Source organism: Alligator sinensis, unplaced genomic scaffold, assembly GCF_000455745.1.
Source record: "Alligator sinensis unplaced genomic scaffold, ASM45574v1 scaffold417_1, whole genome shotgun sequence".
NCBI lineage: Eukaryota > Metazoa > Chordata > Crocodylia > Alligatoridae > Alligator > Alligator sinensis.
Genome location: NW_005842433.1, coordinates 1290717 through 1312023, shown reverse-complemented (window position 1 = coordinate 1312023; position 21307 = coordinate 1290717). Strand labels below are relative to the sequence as shown.

The 21307-nt window shown below is 44.1% G+C and overlaps 1 protein-coding gene across 4 annotated transcripts in view; it reads left to right on the top strand.

Annotated features, from left to right (window-relative positions):
• Positions 1–21307, top strand: part of LOC102374835 (vacuolar protein 8-like) — a 58919-nt gene that overhangs the window by 11889 nt on the left and 25723 nt on the right. For 3 of the 4 annotated variants that reach the window (XM_025211844.1, XM_025211843.1, XM_025211846.1), the window contains exons 4-8: positions 2032–2154; positions 4907–4989; positions 6781–6906; positions 10452–10497; positions 13696–13829. In XM_025211844.1, the coding sequence (XP_025067629.1) occupies positions 2032–2154; positions 4907–4989; positions 6781–6906; positions 10452–10497; positions 13696–13829 (512 nt within the window). The remainder of the gene's footprint in view (positions 1–2031; positions 2155–4906; positions 4990–6780; positions 6907–10451; positions 10498–13695; positions 13830–21307) is intronic. The other variant, XM_025211845.1, reaches the window with a different exon arrangement.

The window sequence follows — 21307 nt, the reverse complement described above, 5'->3', positions numbered from 1 at the left end:
CCCAGTGACCCTGACAAACTGCCGGTAGGTGCCAGGGGAACTTTTGGGGGTTTTTTTAATTGCTGGGGTGGCGGGGCAGGGATCGGGGAAGTAGGTGGAAGATGGGGCCAGGCAAGGCAGGGATTGGGAGGCTTGGGGGGCAGGCGGGGGATGGGGCCAGGCAGGGAAGAGATTGGGGGGTTGGGCGGGAGGCAGGAGATGGGGTCTGGCAGCGAAGCGATGGGGAGCTGGGGGAGCAGGCAGGGCCAGCAGGGGTCCCCTCCCCACTCCTCCAGGCCCCTTGACCCCTTACTTACGAGCACTGGAGCCCTGCTGCTGGCACACTGCCTGCCCTGCATGGGCAGGCAGCATGCTTCAGCACCAGAGCGAGGGCATACCACAAAGATGCTCTGGCCAACCACAGATATGCCCAGCCTCTGGTTGCCTGCCCCTCTTTTTTGTGTTCCATTTTTTTTGACCCCTGGATATCCAGGGGTCTAATTTTGCCCCCACACTGCAAACTTGCAGTGGGGGGAACCTTTTCCAGTTCCCTCACATGCCTCCTGCAGCATCTCAAAGGGATTTGAGATGCTGCATCTGAACACACCCTACATGTGCATTACTGTGCACTAACAAACTCTACTGCAGAATATTACTTGTATTTACAAGTACTAACCTGTGGTACAGTTTATTAGTTTACAGAGGCCTAATAGAGTCACATGTGTAGGTGCTGAAACATTTACTGAGGAGCTAATTAGGCATCTCCACAATAAATATCTCGTATAGACATATCCAATAAAAGCTGACCGCACACAGACCAAAATATTTAGTGATGAACAAGAAGAACTAGACCACAAGGTAGAATGTTACAAATAAATAAGAACAGTGCTTTTTATCATAGTCCCAATGGACTTCGGACTTGTTAAAATCTCACAGTGCTCCGAATAGGTCAAATACCAGTTTTACAGATTAGTAAATTGAAGTGCAGGGAAGCACCATCTAATGAAGAACCTTGATACTTTTAATCATGTGCATACATGGAGGGAGAAAAATTGGGGGTGGGGATGAGCATGTGTGCGCATATGTGCACATGCCCCCCCAGCGGGAAAGCCTGTGGGGGGAGGTGGGGAGGAAGAGGGAGAGAAAATGGGGATGGGGATGGGGCTGGTCAGCGATCAGGAGGGAGCAGAGCCAAGCCAGGCCTGGGAGCAGGGCCGCCCCTTCCTCCAGGCACTGGTGCCAACAAACCTGTCACTCCCCAGCTCAGCCCCAGCTGCCTCTCCACACTGGCCCTGGCCCCAGCCCCAGTCCCACACCACCTGGGGGTGGCCAGAGCTGGGGGACCAGAGCAGAGCCAGTCTCAGCTGTGCCACCAGGCCAGAAGAGACAGAGCCCCTGGGACCCCCATGGCTGCCCTGCCAGACCCTGCACAGCCAGGATGGGGTGGGGTGCGGGATGGAGCCATGGCCCATCCGGGAGATATGGGGAGGGGGTGGCAACTCCCTCATGTGAAATTCTGTCCTCAAATTCCGTGCCATCTCAAAGTGACATAGATACAATTAAGGACAGATTTTTGCCTACCAAATTGACTTTGCTAAATTAATTAAATCCTTTTTCCAATTATATATTTGTTTATTTATATGTTACTCACAAATGGATTATAAGTATCTTGTTAGGACACATCTAGAGCCTAAGGTAAATTTGAAACCTTATGGTTAGTTTAGGTAAAGTTACCTCCAGATAGCATGATATTTTACTCTTACAATTACAGGAGGAGTGTGCGTGTCAATTGTCAAACATTCACCATCATCAAATCATATATGATTTATGACTATTTCAAATTTCCAGAAATTAGTTTCTTTTTGTGCTTGTAATTTTTTTAAGTGGGTTCACTCTGAGCATGCAAATTATTGTGACATCTAGTAAAACTTCAGTAAAGCCAACAGATAAAGCTACTTTCTAGTTCCCCTTTCATGCCTTATTAGAGTCAGAGGGAGATATACTGAAAAAGAGGATCTTACGTCTCTCTTACCTTGTTTTCTCCCCCACCAGAGTCCAACCGAGAGGCCATAACTTCAGTAGGAGGAGTCATACCTTTACTGGCGCTGGCCAACTCCTATGATCCTAGGGTTCAACAAAATGCAGCTGGAGCTATTCTTAACCTCACACAGTCAGGTACTTTCAAGTTAATGGTTCATCTAAAAAGTGCTTATCTAAAAAATATGTCTGACACCACAGCTGCACGCACACTGGCAACCAAAAGCTGCCGTGTGTGGTAGCTGCCCCAGGTGCCTGGCTGCATTGTTACACTTCTGATAGCAAGCCTTGATTTTTCAAACCCAGTTAAGCTACATTGCAACCTAACAAATCACCACTCAGGAGACTGACAGAATTTTCAGATATTAGTTTCTCTCCTTTTGTGTTGATGGATTTTTGAATAGGTTCACTCTTTAAAATAGACTGGATGTATCTACATGTGCATTAGATCCAGAAGCAGTTACTCGGGAGGCAGGCATCTACACATGCAGGGAAGTGAGAGCAGATTTGTTACTAATGGCAGCAAACTACTCCTGCTTCCTGGAGCCCTGCATTGGGCCCCTGCCACCACCAGGGGGAGCTCTAAGCTCCACCTAGGTATTAACCCAGGGGCTGGCAGGGAGCACTGGACCAGGAGAGGGCTGCCTCCTGGCCAGGGCTGGGACATTGCTCCCTGCCCCTGGGGGCTGCCTGCTGCTGGGGAGGGGACCATGTCCCCCTGCCCTGGCAGCAGGAAACTCCTGGCCCTGGCTCCTCAATCAATGCAGGGGACAAAGAAAGAGCTGAGGGGTAGGGGCAGGTCCCAGCCTCCTGTCCTGATCTGCCAGTGGGGCAGTTGGCAGCGAGCCCCCAACCGGGTGGGGATTCCCTGCCCATCTGGGAGCATGCTACCAGTTGCCCCACTGGCGGATGGTGCAGGGGGCTGGGACCTGCCCCACCCATGCAGCTCTTTCCAAGCCCTGTGCCTTGATTGCCCAATTGGGGCACAGGCCTGGGACCTACAGCTGACTGGGACAGTTCCCACCCCCGCTCCATGCTTGTAAGGTAGGGACTGGAGAGACTGTTCCCACCCAGCTTCATGATCACCAAGCTGGGCAGGGAACAGACTCCCCAGCCACCACCACCAGGGAGCTCCCAGTGCCAGCTCCATGATTGTGGGGCCAGTGCTCAGAGATCCTTATCTCCCAGTGCCAGCTCTGAGTTGTAGGGCCAGCGCTGGAAGATCCTTATCACCCAGTGCCAACCCCGTGACCATGGAGCTGGCACTGGAAGATAAGGATCTCCCAGCCCCTGCTCCCCAATTACAATCTCAGAGTGGGGGGCTTGGAGCTCCCTGCTGCCAGGGCAGGGGGGACATAATCCTCACCTGGGCTCCGGTGGTGGAGCCCACCCCTGCAGCAGAGAGCAATCTCCTGCCCACTGCTAGCTGGCTGACCAGGAGCAGATTTGCTCCCAGTCAGGAGTTTACATGAGTGCTACCATGCAGTAACTCATCATAAGTAAATTTGCTATTTGCATTAGCAGGTAGCAAATTTACTTGTGATTAGTGAAGTTTGCTGTGCAGTAAACGCGTGCATGTATAGACGTGCATGATTACTGAGCATGAGCAGTAAACTATGTTAGTGCACAGTGAAGCTTCTCATGTAGACACACCCACAGTGACCTAACAAGGACAACCTCTGCTACAACTTTTACTCACTATCTTAGGACACCTATACATATACAGCGAGGCTGCTCTGACACGCTGTAATTACAGCGCATCTGAGCAGACTCATTTAATCAAGTCTGCTGGAGCATGGTACTTACCATACTCCAGCATCACATGTATCAGCATCCCCATGCTGAAAAACTGGTGGTGGAGGCGCTTTAACTAAAGCTCACTCGAGCATCCCTGCAGCCATTTTTCAGTGTGAAAACGCTGATACATGTGACGCTCCAGGTGCTCTAATTAGAGTGTCTCCCCCACACTCCCAAAGCATGTGTATAAACACTTTTCTATTCCAAACCTGGTGCTGCAGGATATAAATAAGGGTAAATATTATGGACATGACTGTACCATCTCAGTACTGACCCTAGGATTCATGCACTGCCAACGCACCCCTATTCATTGCACACCAAACTCTGAAATGAGGCAATGTCACTGTTTGAAACTGTTCCTCTGATTCAGGTGTGCTCACTGGTATCTGCTTTATGGTGGCTGCATTGTGCCTTTTCCAGGGTTTGGTACACACAAATTGGGTCCACTCTTAAGCATGGCACAGAGGTAGTGTAGACAAGCTCAATAGGTTTGATTCAAGCTTAATGGATTATTGCCATTGACTTCACTGGGAATAGGATTTGGCATCTGTAATAGTATGTCACCTTATTTTTCATTAATTCTGACAAGAAAACATGGAAAAACATTATGCTGTAGAAATAAATCCTATTTGTCAGGACAGTACTGTCAGGGCTGCTCTGTCCCTTTCTGTGCTGTGGGAGAGTGAGACTGCTACTGTTGTACGAATCCAGATTGATTTATTTTTTAAGGTGGGGTTTTAAAGCTGCAGACAGCAGACAGCTGTGAACCTGCCCTTTGCTTGGCACTTCTTGAGCATTTTTAATCAGGCATTATGACTAAAATGGTTCTATATTGCCATTATTCACAAGGGATCCTTCAGCTTCTGAGCAGACTTTATCTTCTACGGAGTGTCAGTCTCAAGTCATTCCTACTGCTGCATGTGTCTGGATGATCTAAATTACTGAGTGGTCATCAGCTGTCCATATCCATTTTACTTCAGAAAGTTTCTGTCCTGGTATATCTATGTGATTTTATGTTGGGGGAGAAGGCAATTTATCCACTGGGTTCTTTCCTCCCCAACACTGAAATGTGTCCTCTTTTTTTGCCTTGCAGAATGGATCCAACAAGTCCTGTGCAGGGAGGGAGCCCTCCCAGTTCTTACCTTGCTGTTAGAGTCTCCTGACTCAGAAGTGCAGGTAGAGCTAAACCAAACTGCAGCTTTTAAGTAATAAAAGCAAAGTATGCCATCCTGGAGATTGCATAATTGTTAGAATTCAGAAATAAAATATAATGACTAGAGGTTTATCCAGGCAGGGATAGATAGAAAAAATAAGGGACATAAGACCTTTTGTTCAGTGAACCAAGAGGAGCTGTTGTCATAATGAATCTAGTTGTGTGAAATACGCCCAACGTGGTGAACAGATGTTCAGCTCTGATAGGATAATGCATGTGCTCATGTGCACACAGAGGTGCTGTGAAGGTACCTTTCTACCGCCTAGGGCAAACTGAATGGCTTCTGCGTTCTTGAATTACCCTTTGCACCAGAAGAAGCTATTCATTATTGCTGTTGTTATACATTTTATACATGATGATGATAACAAAATTATAATTATTTAAATCCTTTATTGTGTTACAGTCACACCTATGAACTTCTGTTTTAGACCAGGGCCTGCTGTGCTATCCACTGTCCACAACAGACTCTTCCCCCAAAATTAACATCCAACAGGGGTGGATCCAAAGGGAATGCAGTGGCAGAGTCACTCCCTCCTTTTCCCACGCACCACATTTTCAGAGAGGTTTCTGATCTCACTGTCATGTCAGTACAGCTTCTGCCAGAGCTCCACTTGTGCCATGAACTCTGAGCTCACCAGCAGTTCGGTGCAGGGTCTAACCACATCCCCTAATTTCACACAGCTTCAGAGCCCAGGGCATGAGCACTGCTTCTGTTTGTCTTCCGTTGCCACCCTCCCCTGCTGAATTCAGCAGCAAGGGAAAAGAGGATGAGCAATACTGGTTCCCATGATCATATATAACCCTTTTGTGATTATGCACATATACACACAGTTACACCCTTCTCTAAGGAAATAATCTGGTGAAAAAACAACAATCAGAATAGACATGATAGATAGTACTGGCTTGCTCATCCAGTTTGTCTACTAGCCAACACAGGACTGTCTCTCAGGGTATGTTTTCTGTTTTTTTTGTCCAGTCTTATGTGCCATATGATAGCTATCACAACTACTTTTCACAAACTATTTCAGCCTCGCAAGCTTTCCTAAATACTCATGTTAAAATGCCCTCTCTATTTCAGCTCATTACTTGTAATTACATCTCCAGGTATCTCATTATGTAATCCTTCCTAGTCTTTGCAGCCTTCAAATATTTGCAGGTAGTTACCATATATACTGTCCCCTGTGGTAATGTGTGAACACACAGGGGCAAGAGGGAATGTCTACCTTGCAGGCTTCAATATAGTATAATGATATCTGAGTAAGTTTTAAATGAGTTAGCAGTTGACCTGAAGTGACCAGAGCTCAGTGTGGGCTTATTTACCCTGTGCTGATCTCTGTGCTGCTGCAGGTGGAATAGCTAGCTCAAGTTTCTGTGTCAAGTCACAGTCACTTCTGTGCCTGCAGTATAGATATAACCTCAGTTTCTCTTCCTTCCCAGTCTATAAGGTATTACCCATTCAAGCTTACCTCCTCAGAACTTGCTCTGAAATGTAACCAGGTTTTTAGTATGTCTTCCCAAGCTACATTGATGTAGATATACCTAAATGAGCTTTCATTTAGACATCACAGCTACCAGTAGCAGTGTAGTTGCAACAGCAGAGACTTCAGAGTGGTGAGCCAGCTGAACAAGTAGGCTGGCATAGCCTAGAAGGGTTAAATCTATAAAGCCTTCTAAAGAGATGGTGTGTGAGAGCAGGCTGCATCTGCACAGAAGAAACAGCTGTTGGAACTCCAATCCTTTCTCTATTTCTTCAGTATTACAGTTGTACTGCTCTAAGCAACCTGGCAGTCAACTCCCATCACCATGAAGCGATGCTGAGAACTGGTGAAGGGTTCCTTCTGCGGACACTCATTTCTCTCTTGTCTTCATCTGTGGAAAAGGTAAAGAAGAGAATACGGGGAGAGGTGTGTACTTGCAACAACAGTAGCAAGCTATGTCCTGATGCTCCCTTAATTGTGTATGTTACACCATAGCTTATTCACACTGAGTGTAACTAGATTGACCAGGCTCCCCAATTATAGTGTAAAGCAAAAGTAGAAGAGACTCCCCAAATGCAGTGTAGATTGCTTGGTATTCAGGTTGTAGCTATATTGGTCTAGAGGATAAAGCAATCAGGACTCATAGCAGAGATATCTTTTATTAGACCAACAAGATCTTTGCAAAAAAAAATTCTTTAATTGCTTTAATTCCTTTAATAGACCAAGGAGGGTCTATCACTGGTGTGCTAAACAATTAAAGATTTTTTTTGCAAAAATCTTGTTGGTCTAATAAAAGATATCATCTCAACTATGAGTCCTGATTGTATAGATTGCTTAACACACCTTCTTGGTCTGAACAGTGGAATGTGAAAAAAATTTTCTGAAAATAAACTTTATTTATTGGTTTTACTTTCATAATGAAAACACAAATGGGGCTCAGCTGTAGGAGTGCTTAAGTGCACTCACATCCAGAGATCTGGACAGACTCATTCCAAGAACTGCAGGCTACTTATGAAGCTGAGTTTGCCATATGTGTTGTGTGTTCAGATCTAGGATTTTGGTTCAGGCTTCTCTGTAGACAAGGCATTTATTAGTGTAGCTGTAAAGCTCATGTAATTAATCTTGTTCTGACAAGTCTGCGCAGCATTCTCTCTGTGTTAGCAAATTCCACATCTGTTGGATGCTATATGGGTAAAGTATGGATATAGGGCAAACTCTGGGTATATTTATACTAATGCCAGGGGCTACTCCCACTATTTAGCTCTGACCTACTGGTCATCCAGTTTAAAAAGAACTACTTAGTTTGGTCCTGGCAACAGTCTAGCACACTCCTAAAGCTCTCCTGAGAATTAGGGCTCAAGACTGAGCTTCCTCCATACCATTTTACTCCCTCTTGCAAAACATTGCTGAAGCATGTACAGTGTCTGTGATGGCCTTTCTGTGCTGTACTTTGTCTCCACTGCTCCTAATTAGAGCCAGCATAGAGGTATAGACAACTAGTTGGCTTAATTTCCAAAACCACTTCATGCACATTTCTTGTTCCTGTTGTAGGAATCAGGCTGTACTCTACTTTTCTCTCTTTCTCTGCTTCCTGCATGCTTACGAAGCAGAGCAACATAGACAGGAGGGAGTGGCCCATGTAGCTCAACTTGCCCCAAAATAGATCATTTGAGGGAACAGAGATCATTAAGGTTCCCCAGATTCTTCTTCACTTCCTTGAAAATGTGGAAGCCTATAGATAGGTTTAGCCCCGGATTATGTTAAAAACATCTATGTATATGATGCCTCCTATTGTCCCAATATCTGTAAGGCCAGGGCATGCAACAGCACAAGCTGTTGCAGAAAGTCTCCAGTAGTTTATGTTTGTTTTCACTTCCATGCTTCATGTGGGGACAATGCAGGGAGAACATCTAGAAAATATGCCTGCAGTAGAAACTGTGTTATAGAGAAGCTGCAGTGAGCAAAGGGTAATGGAAACCTGAGGAATACAGGATCCCACAGGATTCACGGTGAAGTAGGGAATCCTGAAGGATCCATCCTGAAGGAGGGAATTTCCACTTTCAGCCTAGAGAGATAAATATTAACACAGAAACAATGCATATTAAACTTCAGTGCTGCTATCATCCACAGTCCTCTGAATGGATATTCTTTTAGGTGACCATGAAGCTGTAAGGGTGCCTGTAGACATGCTGGGAGGCTGCTCCAATGCACTGTAATTACAGCATGTTGGAGCAGGCTCAATTAACTGAGTCTGCTGAAGCGTGGTAATTACTACGCTCCAGCAGCCCCCCATGCACAAGTGTCTGGTTCCTCCTGAATCAGGGGGCACACCCACAGAAGCCACCGACCCTGTCAGGGGGAGCACCAGCCCTACTGACAGCATCAGTGTTGGCCATTGGGGAGGCACCAGCCCCGTCAGCTGAGTTGAATTTGAGTTTGAAAAGAAACATTTTGAAAATGTGACGTTTTAATTAAATGTGAAAAATATTTCAAATCAGAAGATATTCTGGAACATTTTCATTTTGGAAAAAAAATTAAAACCCTTTGAACATTTCAAAATTTAATTAGGATTTTACCTTATAGATTTTGTTTCATTCTTATGTTATCTTTACACTGTTTAACAACATGTACTACTAAATACTACTGATATGTCACAATAGTAATATAACCTAAACAGGAGACACTTGAGGTACAGACAGAAGTTACATTTGTCGCGCTATAGGCCCTCTGAAAGTGCTCTAGACCATGCTGTGACACACAAGCATGGCTGCAGAGCGCTTTAAAGGTGGCCAATTGCATGACATATTAACCCTCTTCAAATGAGGGATCAGATGAAGATGCTCCACTTTGGAATGCCTTAGGGAACTTCTGTTCCCTAGGATTAATCTGTGGTGTGATCAAGGCTAGGCTGACGTAGCCCAGTCCTGCCCCCACAACTATCTGCAGGAAGGGAGTGGGGAATGAACTGCAGGGTGGGGTTTTCCAGGCCTGAGCTGGGGGGGGGTGGTGTGGATTGAAGCCCCCTTGCTTCGCGATTCCCCCTAGGTGTTCCCCTCCCCCTCCAGTTCAGGTCAGGCAAACTCCAGCCTGCAACTCACTCACCTCCCCTCTCCCCACACCCTTTTCTGCAGACAGCACTGGAGCTTGGGGGAGGCAGGGCCTTGGCTGGGGGAGATGGGTAGCTACTCCATTGCAAGCAGGCTTAGTTCCACTGTGACCCAAGAGGCATATGTCTGTTGGGTTGAGGTGGGTATCTAACTAATGGTGCTTTATATAAAGCACTATGAGTTAGAGCAGGGGCCTGCATGTCTCTCAGCACCCTTGGAAACCCCTTATCTTCTTTTCTAGGCAAATCAGTATGAAGTAGCAGCTGCCCTTAATGATTTAAAAAGTAAAATGAAAACAGTGTTTCATTAGTTATATCACATCATATTATGATGTCAGACAATGTGCTATTTCTTCTGACATCCTAAAATTATATAAAGTTGATATAAAAGTGGAAAATGCCATAAAATAACGTTCAAAAACCAAAAAAATCAAAATAATTTTACAATCTGAATCAAATTTTCAGATCAAGATTTCAAAATTACTTTTTTCCAGAAATGATAATTTTCAATATATAAAAATACTTGACTATATTCCAAACTGGAAGCAAAACTGATTTAAGAACATTAGGGGTTTCCATAAAACATAAATTCCAAGTTTCAGCCAGCTCTGATTAGCACTGATTAACCAGGTATATGTGCTGGTGAAAATTGAACTAACGCCTCTATATGCTGGATTTATCCAACAGATTTTGAAAAAAGCCAAATAAACTCTGAATAAATCCTTTGAAGGCAATTTTGTAGTCTGCTAGTGCTTCAGATTTATTTAAATTACTTTAGCTGACCTATCTGGTTGCTGAAATATTCACTTTCTTCACTTTTTTTTTAATTGTCAATATTCAGGTTTCAAGCCAGGCTTGTGTTTGTTTGAGAAATTTGGCTGTAAGTGGTAAGTAATGTCTTCAGAGGCAGGGATGAAATCCTCTCTCAATTTCCTTTTCTTTTTTTCAGACCAGACATCAGACTTGAGGAAGTTGTCCTTGTTAAGAGCCAAGTTATGGTTTCCCCTAGTGGGTGTACTTGGGGGTCCATATGCAACATGCCTCTGCTGGAAAGAACAGGCTGCAGGCCTGTGTATGTGTTGGGGAGGTGTGTTCTAGCTAACCCTGCTTTCAGTTCCCAGAGGGAAAATGTCTTCAGAGGAATGTGAATGGAGAAATGCCCCAATTCTTCCTGAGCATTAGCAAGTTTAACAAGCCCACTCTTAGTGATGATGCCTCCAGTGCCCAGAAAGTACTGAGGCAGAGACAGAAGTCCTCTGAGACCGCTAGTTGGGTGGGGCATCACCTCCGACTCCTGGGAATGGCTTTGTCTTAGGAAACCTAGCTTGCCCAAAGCATTTACCAGTCAAGCCCCATGTAAATGTGCAAGATATGTTTCTACAGTATAGGCTGGCAACAGAAGAAGGAGAAGCCTCGCAATGGTATAAAAAACGTGCACAACAGCCAGCCTGTTTGTTGAAAAAATATACACAGGCTTCTTCACTTACAGAGTGAACAAACTAAGATCTCATGAGAGACAGGAGCAGAGGAGCCCTTTCCCCTTTGCTTGTCCAAAAAAATTAATATATTTTATGGCTTCTGTAAAAGCTTTTACTCCATCTGCTGGCTGTTTGAGGAAATTATTCCTGTTAGAAAAGTACTAATGCAATATAGTGTTGGAATGATATTCTGTGATGATCCAGGAAATGTGAAGGGCAAGGATTGTTGGGATGATATCTTTTATTGGATCAACTAAACAGAAACATTTGGATGCCTGTCTTGCTGGGATCCTTTGATCCTAGCTGACTTCCTGCCCCTTGGGCAGGGGGCTGGACCCAACAATTTTGAGAGGTCCTTTCCAGCCCCAGTGTCTATGAAACTGTATGATTGGAATAGACTTAGGCAAGTTTTTACATGCAACTTTTGAATATGTTGCATTTGAAAACTTAGGTCTTAGTGTATCCCAACCATGGAAATGGTCCAATAAAGTATATCACCACAATAATCCTTACCTCTCTAAGTTAATGTAGATACACTAGTTAGGATGACTGAGGTATAAAAATATAAACAGAATAGAGCTTTCTGCAATGCTTGACATCTCTTTCTATCCATCTTTCCCTTTGCATGACAAGGCCATTTAGAGGGCCAGGTAGATAGGCACCTTTGTAAACTAACTAAATAAGATATATATATAGAGAGAGATACACAGAGAGAAAGCACACAAGCTTTTGTGAACCCAAGTTCACTTCATCAGGTCTTGTGAAAGGACAACATAGAGCAGAGTATATAGTGGAGTAAGTAATTAGAATACAAACAGGTAGGAACATGGGGGGTGGGGGGCGGAGAGGGGAAGTGCTGTGAGAGGCAAAGGGCTCATAGAAACAAGATTGTTGACTAGTGAAGAATGCACTGGTCCTTCATCCTAAAGAAAATAGAAAGTTGCTGTATTTCTTTGATGGCATTTCCACAGCCTGTACTTTGTGGTGCTTCTCTCTGGGATTTGCATGATGAAACGCATGTAAGGGCACGTCCACACATTGCCCTATGGTGATGTTGTTAATGCACCGTGCTTTAGTACTTCCTTTTGGAAGTACTAAAGCACAGCACAATAACTGCCCATATTATGCCATAAGTGTGGTGCATGGTTATTTTTAGCAGCTACTTTGCCATAGCAGCATGCTATAATGGGGGAGTGCGCTGCTACAGAGAAGTAGCTTCTGGTCATGCGTAGACACCCATGGATGCTACATGGCTGTAGTGCATTGCTACAGCAACATAGCATCGCATGTAGACATGCCCTAAAAGTACTTATGATTATTAATTTCTCTGCACTAGCTAACACTATAACTAGCTGTATAAAAGGTTCCCTGATAGTTCTACATGGATCTTATTAGATCACAGATCTTTCTGTCCTTCCTTTTTCCTTTTGAGTTGCCACCTATTCCTGAGCTGGGAGGGGGTAGGGATTGCCAGCTATTCCCATCCATACTCAAACATCCCTAGATGACTGCTGTTCTTACGCAAATCATGCTCCATACCTCTGAAGTGAAATCAGAGTCTGCTGTGTTACCACAGGCTTCATTTTGCTCCATTAGATTTCTAAATCATTATCTGGTGCCTTTTTAAATTTGATCTTTGATTTAAAAATATCTTTGATTAAAAATATCTTTGGGAATTTTCATAAGGGTTATTTTTTGCATCTTTTGCTTACTGTTACCTGGCACATATACCTCAGTAGTACGTCTGTTATTGAATACTGTGCTGCTGTAGCTAAAGAGTCCATTTTCAGAGCTCTCCACTCTGATGCATTCATTTTTCTCTGTCAGCTATTCAGCCTGCTGTCAATTTTCTTATTTCAGTGGCCCCAGTGTTTACCCTGATATGACAAAAAAGCCCTTCCTCTACTGTGAAAATTTGTCCAAAGTCATGTGACTATGTTTCCCCAAATTATTTTCATTCTTGTTGAAAGAAGTCGTTCCATTGTTTTGTCATATCTAAGACTTTCCCAGAACAATTTAGCTGGCTTCTTTGTACAGAAAGTAAAGAAATAACTTCTGCTGTGGGACAGAAATCAGGCCTATCGTTGTCTGGAATCTGCAGTTCTCAAAACAGGGATGAGAACATTTAAAATGTTCTTCCAAAATTTCAAAGATCCTATCATCCTTGCCTCACTGCATCCTGCTTTTCTACCCCTCTACCAGTGCAAAAGCAATGGAAAACTGGAATAGACAGGCTCCCCTCACCTTTCACCTCTCTAGTGCTGTTCCTTTACACCACAGCTTGTTCCTGCCAAGTTCTTTGCAGACACCATCTGGTTGACTAGTGCAGATGAGGCCAAAGCACTTTCAAAGCCATATTCAAGTCTAGGTCTGTATTATCCCTCTGGAGATTATGATGGGAGAGGGAGGCAGAATAGATGAAGCTCATTTTTTATAGTTTGGCAATCATAGGATTTGGCTTAGCCTGCATAGGTCAGAAGATCTATTATGACAGCCCCTTTTAGCCACCAGTCTGTATAGTGTTCATTCAGACTGGTCCATAATCATACCACATACCATCTAACAGCATTCTGCCCCACTGAGCTGCTTTGTCATTTTTCCAAACAGTGCACATCCAGGCTGACATCATTGCTATGGATGTCCTGCCCCAGCTGCTCTCCCTTCTTGCATCCAGCAGTACAGACGTTCAGCAAGCTTCCATTGCGCTCCTTTGGAAATTATCCCAGCACCCAGGCAACCAGGTAGGGGTAGCAGTATGTCAAAAGCAATGTCAGGAGAACAGTTCTGGTCAGTGCCTTGAAACCCTTAATACATCTTACCATGTGGTGTTATAGTAATGGCGTTAATTAAATATATGTTATGAATGACTGATACAGATACTTTGTATGAAGTAAAAAAGGGTCTTATCCAAAGTACCATAGTTTAGCTACTGCAGTCATACCTGGCCAATTGTTACAGAGGTTGTGTGGGTTAAGTACGGTTCTGTTGCGGTGGCGGTTAGTAGGTAAGCAAAATCCAGTTAGTAGGTAAGGAGCACCCAGTGGACATTGAGCTTAACAAGGCTCCCTTTTATTGTTGATCAGCTGTACAGAAGGGCTGAAACAGCCCATGCTGTGATTGCAACACCACATTCCATGCACTTCTGCAGTAGTGATTCAGGGCAAAGGGGTTTCTTAGGTTGGGAGATGCGTAGCACAATGGGAGAACTTTATAATGAGACAGACCTAAGCAAGCTGCTTTTTGGTACAAGGGTTGGCATAACAATTATGAGTAGTGTCCCCAGAGGCACTCAGGAAAGTTAAGACACAGTTGTGAAGTTGAAACACATGAACTCCCTGTGCAAACACTCTAATTCTAATGTAAAGTAATCTTAGTTCACTTCATTTGAATGCCTTTTGAATGATGGTTAAATTCACACAGGAGAAATGCAATTTAACTTCACACCATAAGTCAGATTTCTTTAGTTTTCTTGAGCATCTGTTTGTTGACAAATCATTTGGATTTGGTTAGTTTGGTCACCTCTGTTTAAGTTAAACAGCACCATAAACCATGCAATTTTATGCTCATACATGCCCTTTTTAAAACAAATATGGACCATAAACCAAAGGCATTTGACTGCTGTATTTTCATTGTCTATTGAGAAAGAAATGTAAACAAAGCATAGGCTAGTGAAATTTAGACCTCCAAAAGTTATTACAGTCATTAATGGCATCCTAAGTAATATTGGAAAGGAATTTTTTATAAAAGATCTTTAAAACTAGTAGTAATCTTAAAAGACAGCATTTAAGAATGTAATGCAAAAAGGTAGAAACCCTTCTTATGATCTAGCATTATACAGTACTGACAAGATAAATTGAGCCATAACTAGTCAGATTAGGTGTTTTTAGTGATTGATAACTGGAATAGATTTGTGCTGGTTTGAAACTCCCACAGGAACCCAGTGCTTTATGTAAAACAAAGAAAAAAATCAGTCTTGTATAGCATGGGCAAAATGAATGCCTCCAATTCAATGGTGCTCTGGGAAAAGAGAAGAGATGCATTATCAGAGCAGTGCCTGAAGACAAAATGTCTTTCAAAGACAATATGCTTATTAGCTTTTTGTGTTGTGCTAGCGGGGATCAGGGCCCCATTGTGCTAGGTAGTTTATATACATAAACAGTTCTGGTTGCAAAGAGCTTACAATTTAAATAATCTACGTCAGTGGGATTACTTGTTAAGCAAGGTGTTACTTAGCGTGAACAAATGTATTCACTTTTTTGCCCATAGTAATGAAGTAATTAATTTAACCATGAAAGGTACTTCTTGCTGTTCAAACCCTGCATTCACACACAAACAATCCCTTCCCTGCTTCTGAAACACGTGCCAAACAGCCAGTCAGATGAAAGCACAGCAGGTCTGAGTGTCAAATAGAAGTGGAGATTCAGTTTGAATATATCAAAAGTGAATGGTCAGTTCTTCAACAACAGTAAAGGAAAGAGGGAATTGAGGGCCAGAAACAAGAAACTTTGAAGTGAAATGTCATCCCCAGGTTTGTTCTCCAGAAAAAAGTGTTTCCATTTGGAAATGTATTTAATGAGCCAATGTCACTGGCACTCACTACTTTGCATTGTGAACGTAAAACAGCTAGTGAAGTGTCTAGGCAAGCGAGGCAAGCGATTGATCCATCAGGCCCTCCTCCTTCCTCCATCCAGCCCACTGTCATGTCTATTCTACCCTATTTTTCAGATCTTTCAAGGTTTTCACCTCTAGCCTAGTCTGAATTGTGAGTGAATTAGAGACTTCTCCATGGGAACAGCTATAGGAAAACAAATCCCAGAACAAAGCTAACCTTTACAACTTAGTGAAGTAATGCTTGAATTATTGCAAATACTACCTTGTTTACAAGAGGGCAGAAAGAATCTGGCCTTTGGTTCCCGTGGACTGGATCTGCTGGAATGTTTCATGGAGCCTTCATTCCTTAACAAGAAGTCTTACATTTCACTGGCCTGGCTATTGCAAAGTCTCTGGTGACCATATGGCAGAACCAGGAAAGGTATAGAGAGAAGTCCTTGCACAGTCACAGAATTATGACATGATTGAAATAATAGAGACGTGGTGGGAGCTTACATGACTACAACACTGTCATAGATGGGTACAAACTGTTCAGGAAAGACAGGCAGGGGAGAAGAGGAGGAGGAGTTGGACTTTATGTAAAAGAGCTATGTGCTTGCTCAGAGCCATGAGGGACTAGTGCCTCCTGAATCTAGGGGGGCACCCGTAGAAGCTGCCAATGGGGGTGGCCCTGTCAGGGTGGGCACCAGCCCTACCAACAGCATCAGTGTCAGCCACTGGGGGGGTATGTGCACCCCCATGCACTCCCTACCAGTCGCCTATGCTCAGAGCTCCAGTACAGAACTGGAGGTAGGCCTGTTGAAAGTCTCTGGGTTAGGGTTAGAGGGGAAAGTAACAAGGGTGCTGTCATGGTGGGGGTCTGCTATAGACCACCAGACCAGGAGGATGAGGTAGATGAGGATTTTTTCAAACAGCTAGCAGAGGTTTCCAGATCACAGGCCCTGGTTCTCATGGAGGACTTCAATCAACTTGACATCTGCTGGGAGGGCAATACAGCAGTGCGTAGGCAACCCAGGAAGTTTTTTGAGAGTGTTGGGGACAACTTCCTGGTGCAAGCACTGGAGCAGCCAGGTAGGAGCCATGTTCTTCTTGACCTGCTGCTCACAAACAGGGAAGAATTGGTGGGGAATGTAGTAGGGGATGGCAACTTGGGCAGCAGCAGCCACAAGCTGATAGAGTTCAGGATCCTGAGGAAAGGAAGGATGGAGAGCAGCAGAGTAAGGAGCCTGGATTTCAGAAAAAAACAGACTTTGACTTGCTCATGGAACTCATGGACAAGATCCCCTGGGAAGCCAGTCTGAGGGGGAGAGGAGTCCATGAATGAGAGCTGGCTGTACTTTAAAGACACCTTACTGAGGGCATAGGAACAAACCATCCCAATACACAGGAAGACTAGCAAGTATGCCAGAAGACCAGCTTGGTTTAGCAGGGAACTCTTCAGTAAGCTAACACACAAAGAGGAAGCTTGTAAGTGGTAACTTGGACAAATAGCTAGGGAGGAGTATAAGAGTATTGCTCAGGCATGCAGGGATGAAGCCAGGGAAGCCAAAGCACAATTGGAGTTGAAGCTAGCAAGGGATATCAGGGGTAAAAAAAAAAGGGTTTCTACAAGTATGTCAGTAGCAAGAAGAGAATTAGGGAAAGTGTGGTCCCTTACTCAGTGGAGGAGGTAACCTTGTGACAGAAGATGCAGAAAAGGCTGAAATGCTCAATGTCTTTTTCGCTTCAGTCTTCACAGGCAAAGTCAGCTCCCAGACTATTGCACTGGGCAGCATGAGCAACTGGTACCTCCCAAATCTGGGAAGGGCACCAGCAGAAGCCACCAATGGCAGCGGCCCTGTCAGGGGGGCACCAGCCCTGACAACAGCATCAGTGTTGGCTGTCAGGGGGGGCACTGGCCCCATCAGGGAGGGCACTTGCACCCCCGTGCACCCTCTACCAGTTGCCTATGCTGGGCAGCATAGTTTGGGGAGGAGGTGAGCAGCCAACAGTGTTGAAAGAACAGGTTAGGGACTATTTAGAAAAGTTGTACATATACAAATCTATGGGGCCAGATGGGATGCACCTGAGAGTGCTGAGAGAGTTGGCTGGTGAGATTGCAGAGCCCCTGGCCATCATCTTTGAGAACTTGTGGTGATCAGCAGAGGTCCCAGATGACTGGAAAAAGGCAAACATAGTGCCCATATTTAAGAAAGGGAAAAAGGAGGATCCAGGGAACTACAGACCAGTCAGCCTCACCTCAGTCCTTGGAAAAATCATGGAGCAGGTAGTATTTGCTTCAAGGAATCCATCTTGAAGCATTTGGAGGAGAAGGAGGTGATTAGGAATAGTCAGCATGGATTCACCAAGAGCAAGACATGCCTGACCAACCTGATTGCCTTCTATGATGAGATGACTGGTTCTGTGGATGCAGGGAGATCAGTGGATGTGGTGGACCTTGATTTTAGCAAGGCTTTTGATATGGTCTCCCATAACATTCTCACAGACAAGCTAAGGAAGTATGGGGCTGGATGAATGGTCTCTAAGGTTAATAGAAAACTGGCTGGAGCATTGGACTCAGAGGGTAATAGTCAATGACTCAATATCTAGTTGGCAGCCAGTATCAAATGGAGTGCCCCAGGGGTCGATCTTGGTGCCAGTTTTGTTCAATGTTTTCATCAATGACGTGGAAGATGGCAGAGAGTGCACCATCAGCAAGTTTGCAGATGACACCAAGCTGGGGGGAGTAGTAGATACGTTGAAGGGTAGGGCTAGGATTCAGAGTGACCTAGACAAATTGGAGGATTAGGCCAAAAGGAATCTCATGAGGTTCAACAAGGAAAAGTGTAGAGGCCTGCACTTAAGATGAAACAATCCCATGCACCAACTGGTACAGGCTGGGGGCTGACTGGCTGGGTAGCAGCTCTGCAGAAAAGGACCTGGGGGTTACAGTGGACAATAAGCTGAGTATGAGCCAACACTGCCCCTGTTGCAAAGAAAGCTAACGGCACACTGGGCTGCATTGGTAGGTGTGTTGCCAGCAGGTCAAGGGAAGTAATTATTCCCCTCTATTCAGCACTATTCAGCACTCACAATATGGAGTATTGTGCTCAGTTTTGGGCCCCCCACTTCAGAAAGGATGTGGACAAATTGGAAAGAGTCCAGCAGAGGGCAGAAAAAATGGTTCGGGGGCTAAGGCACATGACTTCTGAGGAGGCGCTGAGGGAACTGGGCTTATTTAGTTTGGAGAAGAGAAGACAGAGGGGATTCCATTGCAGCCGTCAACTACTTGAAGGGAGGTTTGAAAGAGGATGGAGCTGGATTGTTCTCAGTGGTGGCAGATAACAGAACAAGGAGAAGAGGTCTCAAGTTGCAGCAAGGAAATTTGAGGTTACATATTACAAATAATTTTCTCACTAGGAGGGTAGTAAAACACTGGAGCAGGTTACCCAGAGAAATGGTGGAAGCTCCATACTTGGAGGTTTTTATACCCAGCTAGACAAAGCTTTGTCTAGGATGATCTAGTTGGGGATGGTCCCATTTTGAGCAGGGGGTTGGACTAGATGACCTTCTGAGGTCCCTTCCAACCCTTATTTTCTATGATTTCTATGATGCTAATTAGTGCAGTGGTTCTCAACCTTTTGGGATTCAAGGCACCCCTCCCTGGACTCAAGGCACTTTTCCACAACTTCTGTAATTGAGTGGCACCTAATATCAGAAACTAATATATGTATTACAGTGCTTACCTTCTTGCAGAGGGCCAAGCAGTGTGGGTTGCGGATCATCCAGGCAGGAATAAACCTGAGCTTCCCTGATCTACTTATCTCTTCACATCTAGCACCACTGTCAAAGTATTGCATGGCAGCCAAGGGTGCTGCAGGACTTTGGCTGAGAATCATTGCATTAGAGTAGGAGTAAGGACTTGGAGCCAAATCAGCTGGCTCTCAGATTGACTGACTTTTCTTTGGATGCAAGGGGCTTGATCCTGTTCCATTTATTAGGCCCCTAAGGTGACCTAAGGACTCAGATGCAGTTAACTGTAAAAGCAGCTTGCTGCTTTTTGTGACTTAGTCTTAAGGTCAAGGTGAGGGTGTATTACGAAAGTAGATCATTTATGTTTTTTCAGGGACTCAAGCAAGGTGAAAGACAATCACACGTAAGCATCTACATCCATTAAGGAGCCTAAATGATTTAATCGAGTCAGGCCTGAAGTACCACTGCATCTTAGTTTCACATTCTGTAAACTGGGGATGAATATTTACCTTTGCTAGCACCATTCATCCAAAGAGTTCAGACTACTAAAATCAGGTATTAAAATTATGAATGAAGGTGCTGCTCAAATATTTTCTTTGACTAGTGCAGATTAGGTTCTTTTCCTGGAAATTCAAAAAAGTGTTTGAGTTTCCAGGAAATGTTTGGCTGAAACTTACCTGAACCAGTTAATTTTCTTTCTTCTGAGATTGCTGCTTCCATGGCTTTCCCTAACTGAACAGGAGATAAGAACTGGGTCTCTGACAATTGCCCACAGAGGCAAGGCACTTGACTTCACCTGAAGTTAAAATTTCAACACCTGTTACGAGATGAAGTAGTGACCAACATATGTATATTAAATATATTGGAGAGGTTGGCAGTGGAGCCATAATACACTGTAGAAGTGCATTTAGATTCTGTAGACAAATTAAAGACCTGAGTTTCTTTTCATTTTTAGCCAGTGAGAAGTAGTTCCACTGAAGTTAACAGTTACACAGGTTAACAGGGAGAGGAGAATTATAACTACAATATCCAAAGTGGCCTTTATAATTATTTGGATGGATTCTGATTAGTTAAGATTAGGTGAGCTGTGTCTTTGTAGGGAAGGAAAGGTATCAGCATGGAAATGGACAGGCATACACCTGCACATAAAATATCTTCAGAGACACATGAAACTTAGACATCTAAATTAAACTAGACCTTGTTTCCTGAGTTTAACCACTATGCTGTACTTTGCATCTGTCAATTTTTATATTTTACTTAGCATTTTTTCTGGTTGTGATTGTACTTGGAATGGATGCAACTGAAGGTGGCAGCCAATATCAAATCTATATGAAGACAAAATACACTTTCTGACATTTCACCTACAAACCAAGAAACAGTGCCATTTTAACTGCTTTAAAGCTATCTACCTTTGATGCTGCTTCAGTGATCATGACATTTCCCAAGCTCCAGAGTAATGCCTGTCATCTTAGCATGTTCAAAGGATTAAAGAGTTATTTTAAAGCTAAGCATCTTTCACTAGCAAGCCTTTGCTTCTAACAGTATGAAGAACATGGCACATTGCTGACTACACAAAGCATAGTCGAATGTTCAAGGAGAACAGACTGAAAGAACAAATAAATATGACCTTTTTTGTTACAGTGTGATCATAGTCATCAGGTACCTTGTTCAAAGCCTATTGAAGCTAGTGGGAAGTGACAATTTTCCCCCAAATGACTGTGTGTCTCTACTGTTGAAAGGCTATATATATGGGAAGCCCTCTAGCTCATACTGAGAGTGGGGAAACCTGGCCAGAAATGGCCAGAAATTCCAAACTTAAGTTCCCGCCTGAGAGCCTTGATATTAGTAAAAATTGGAGAAGACTTAAGTTCAGCAG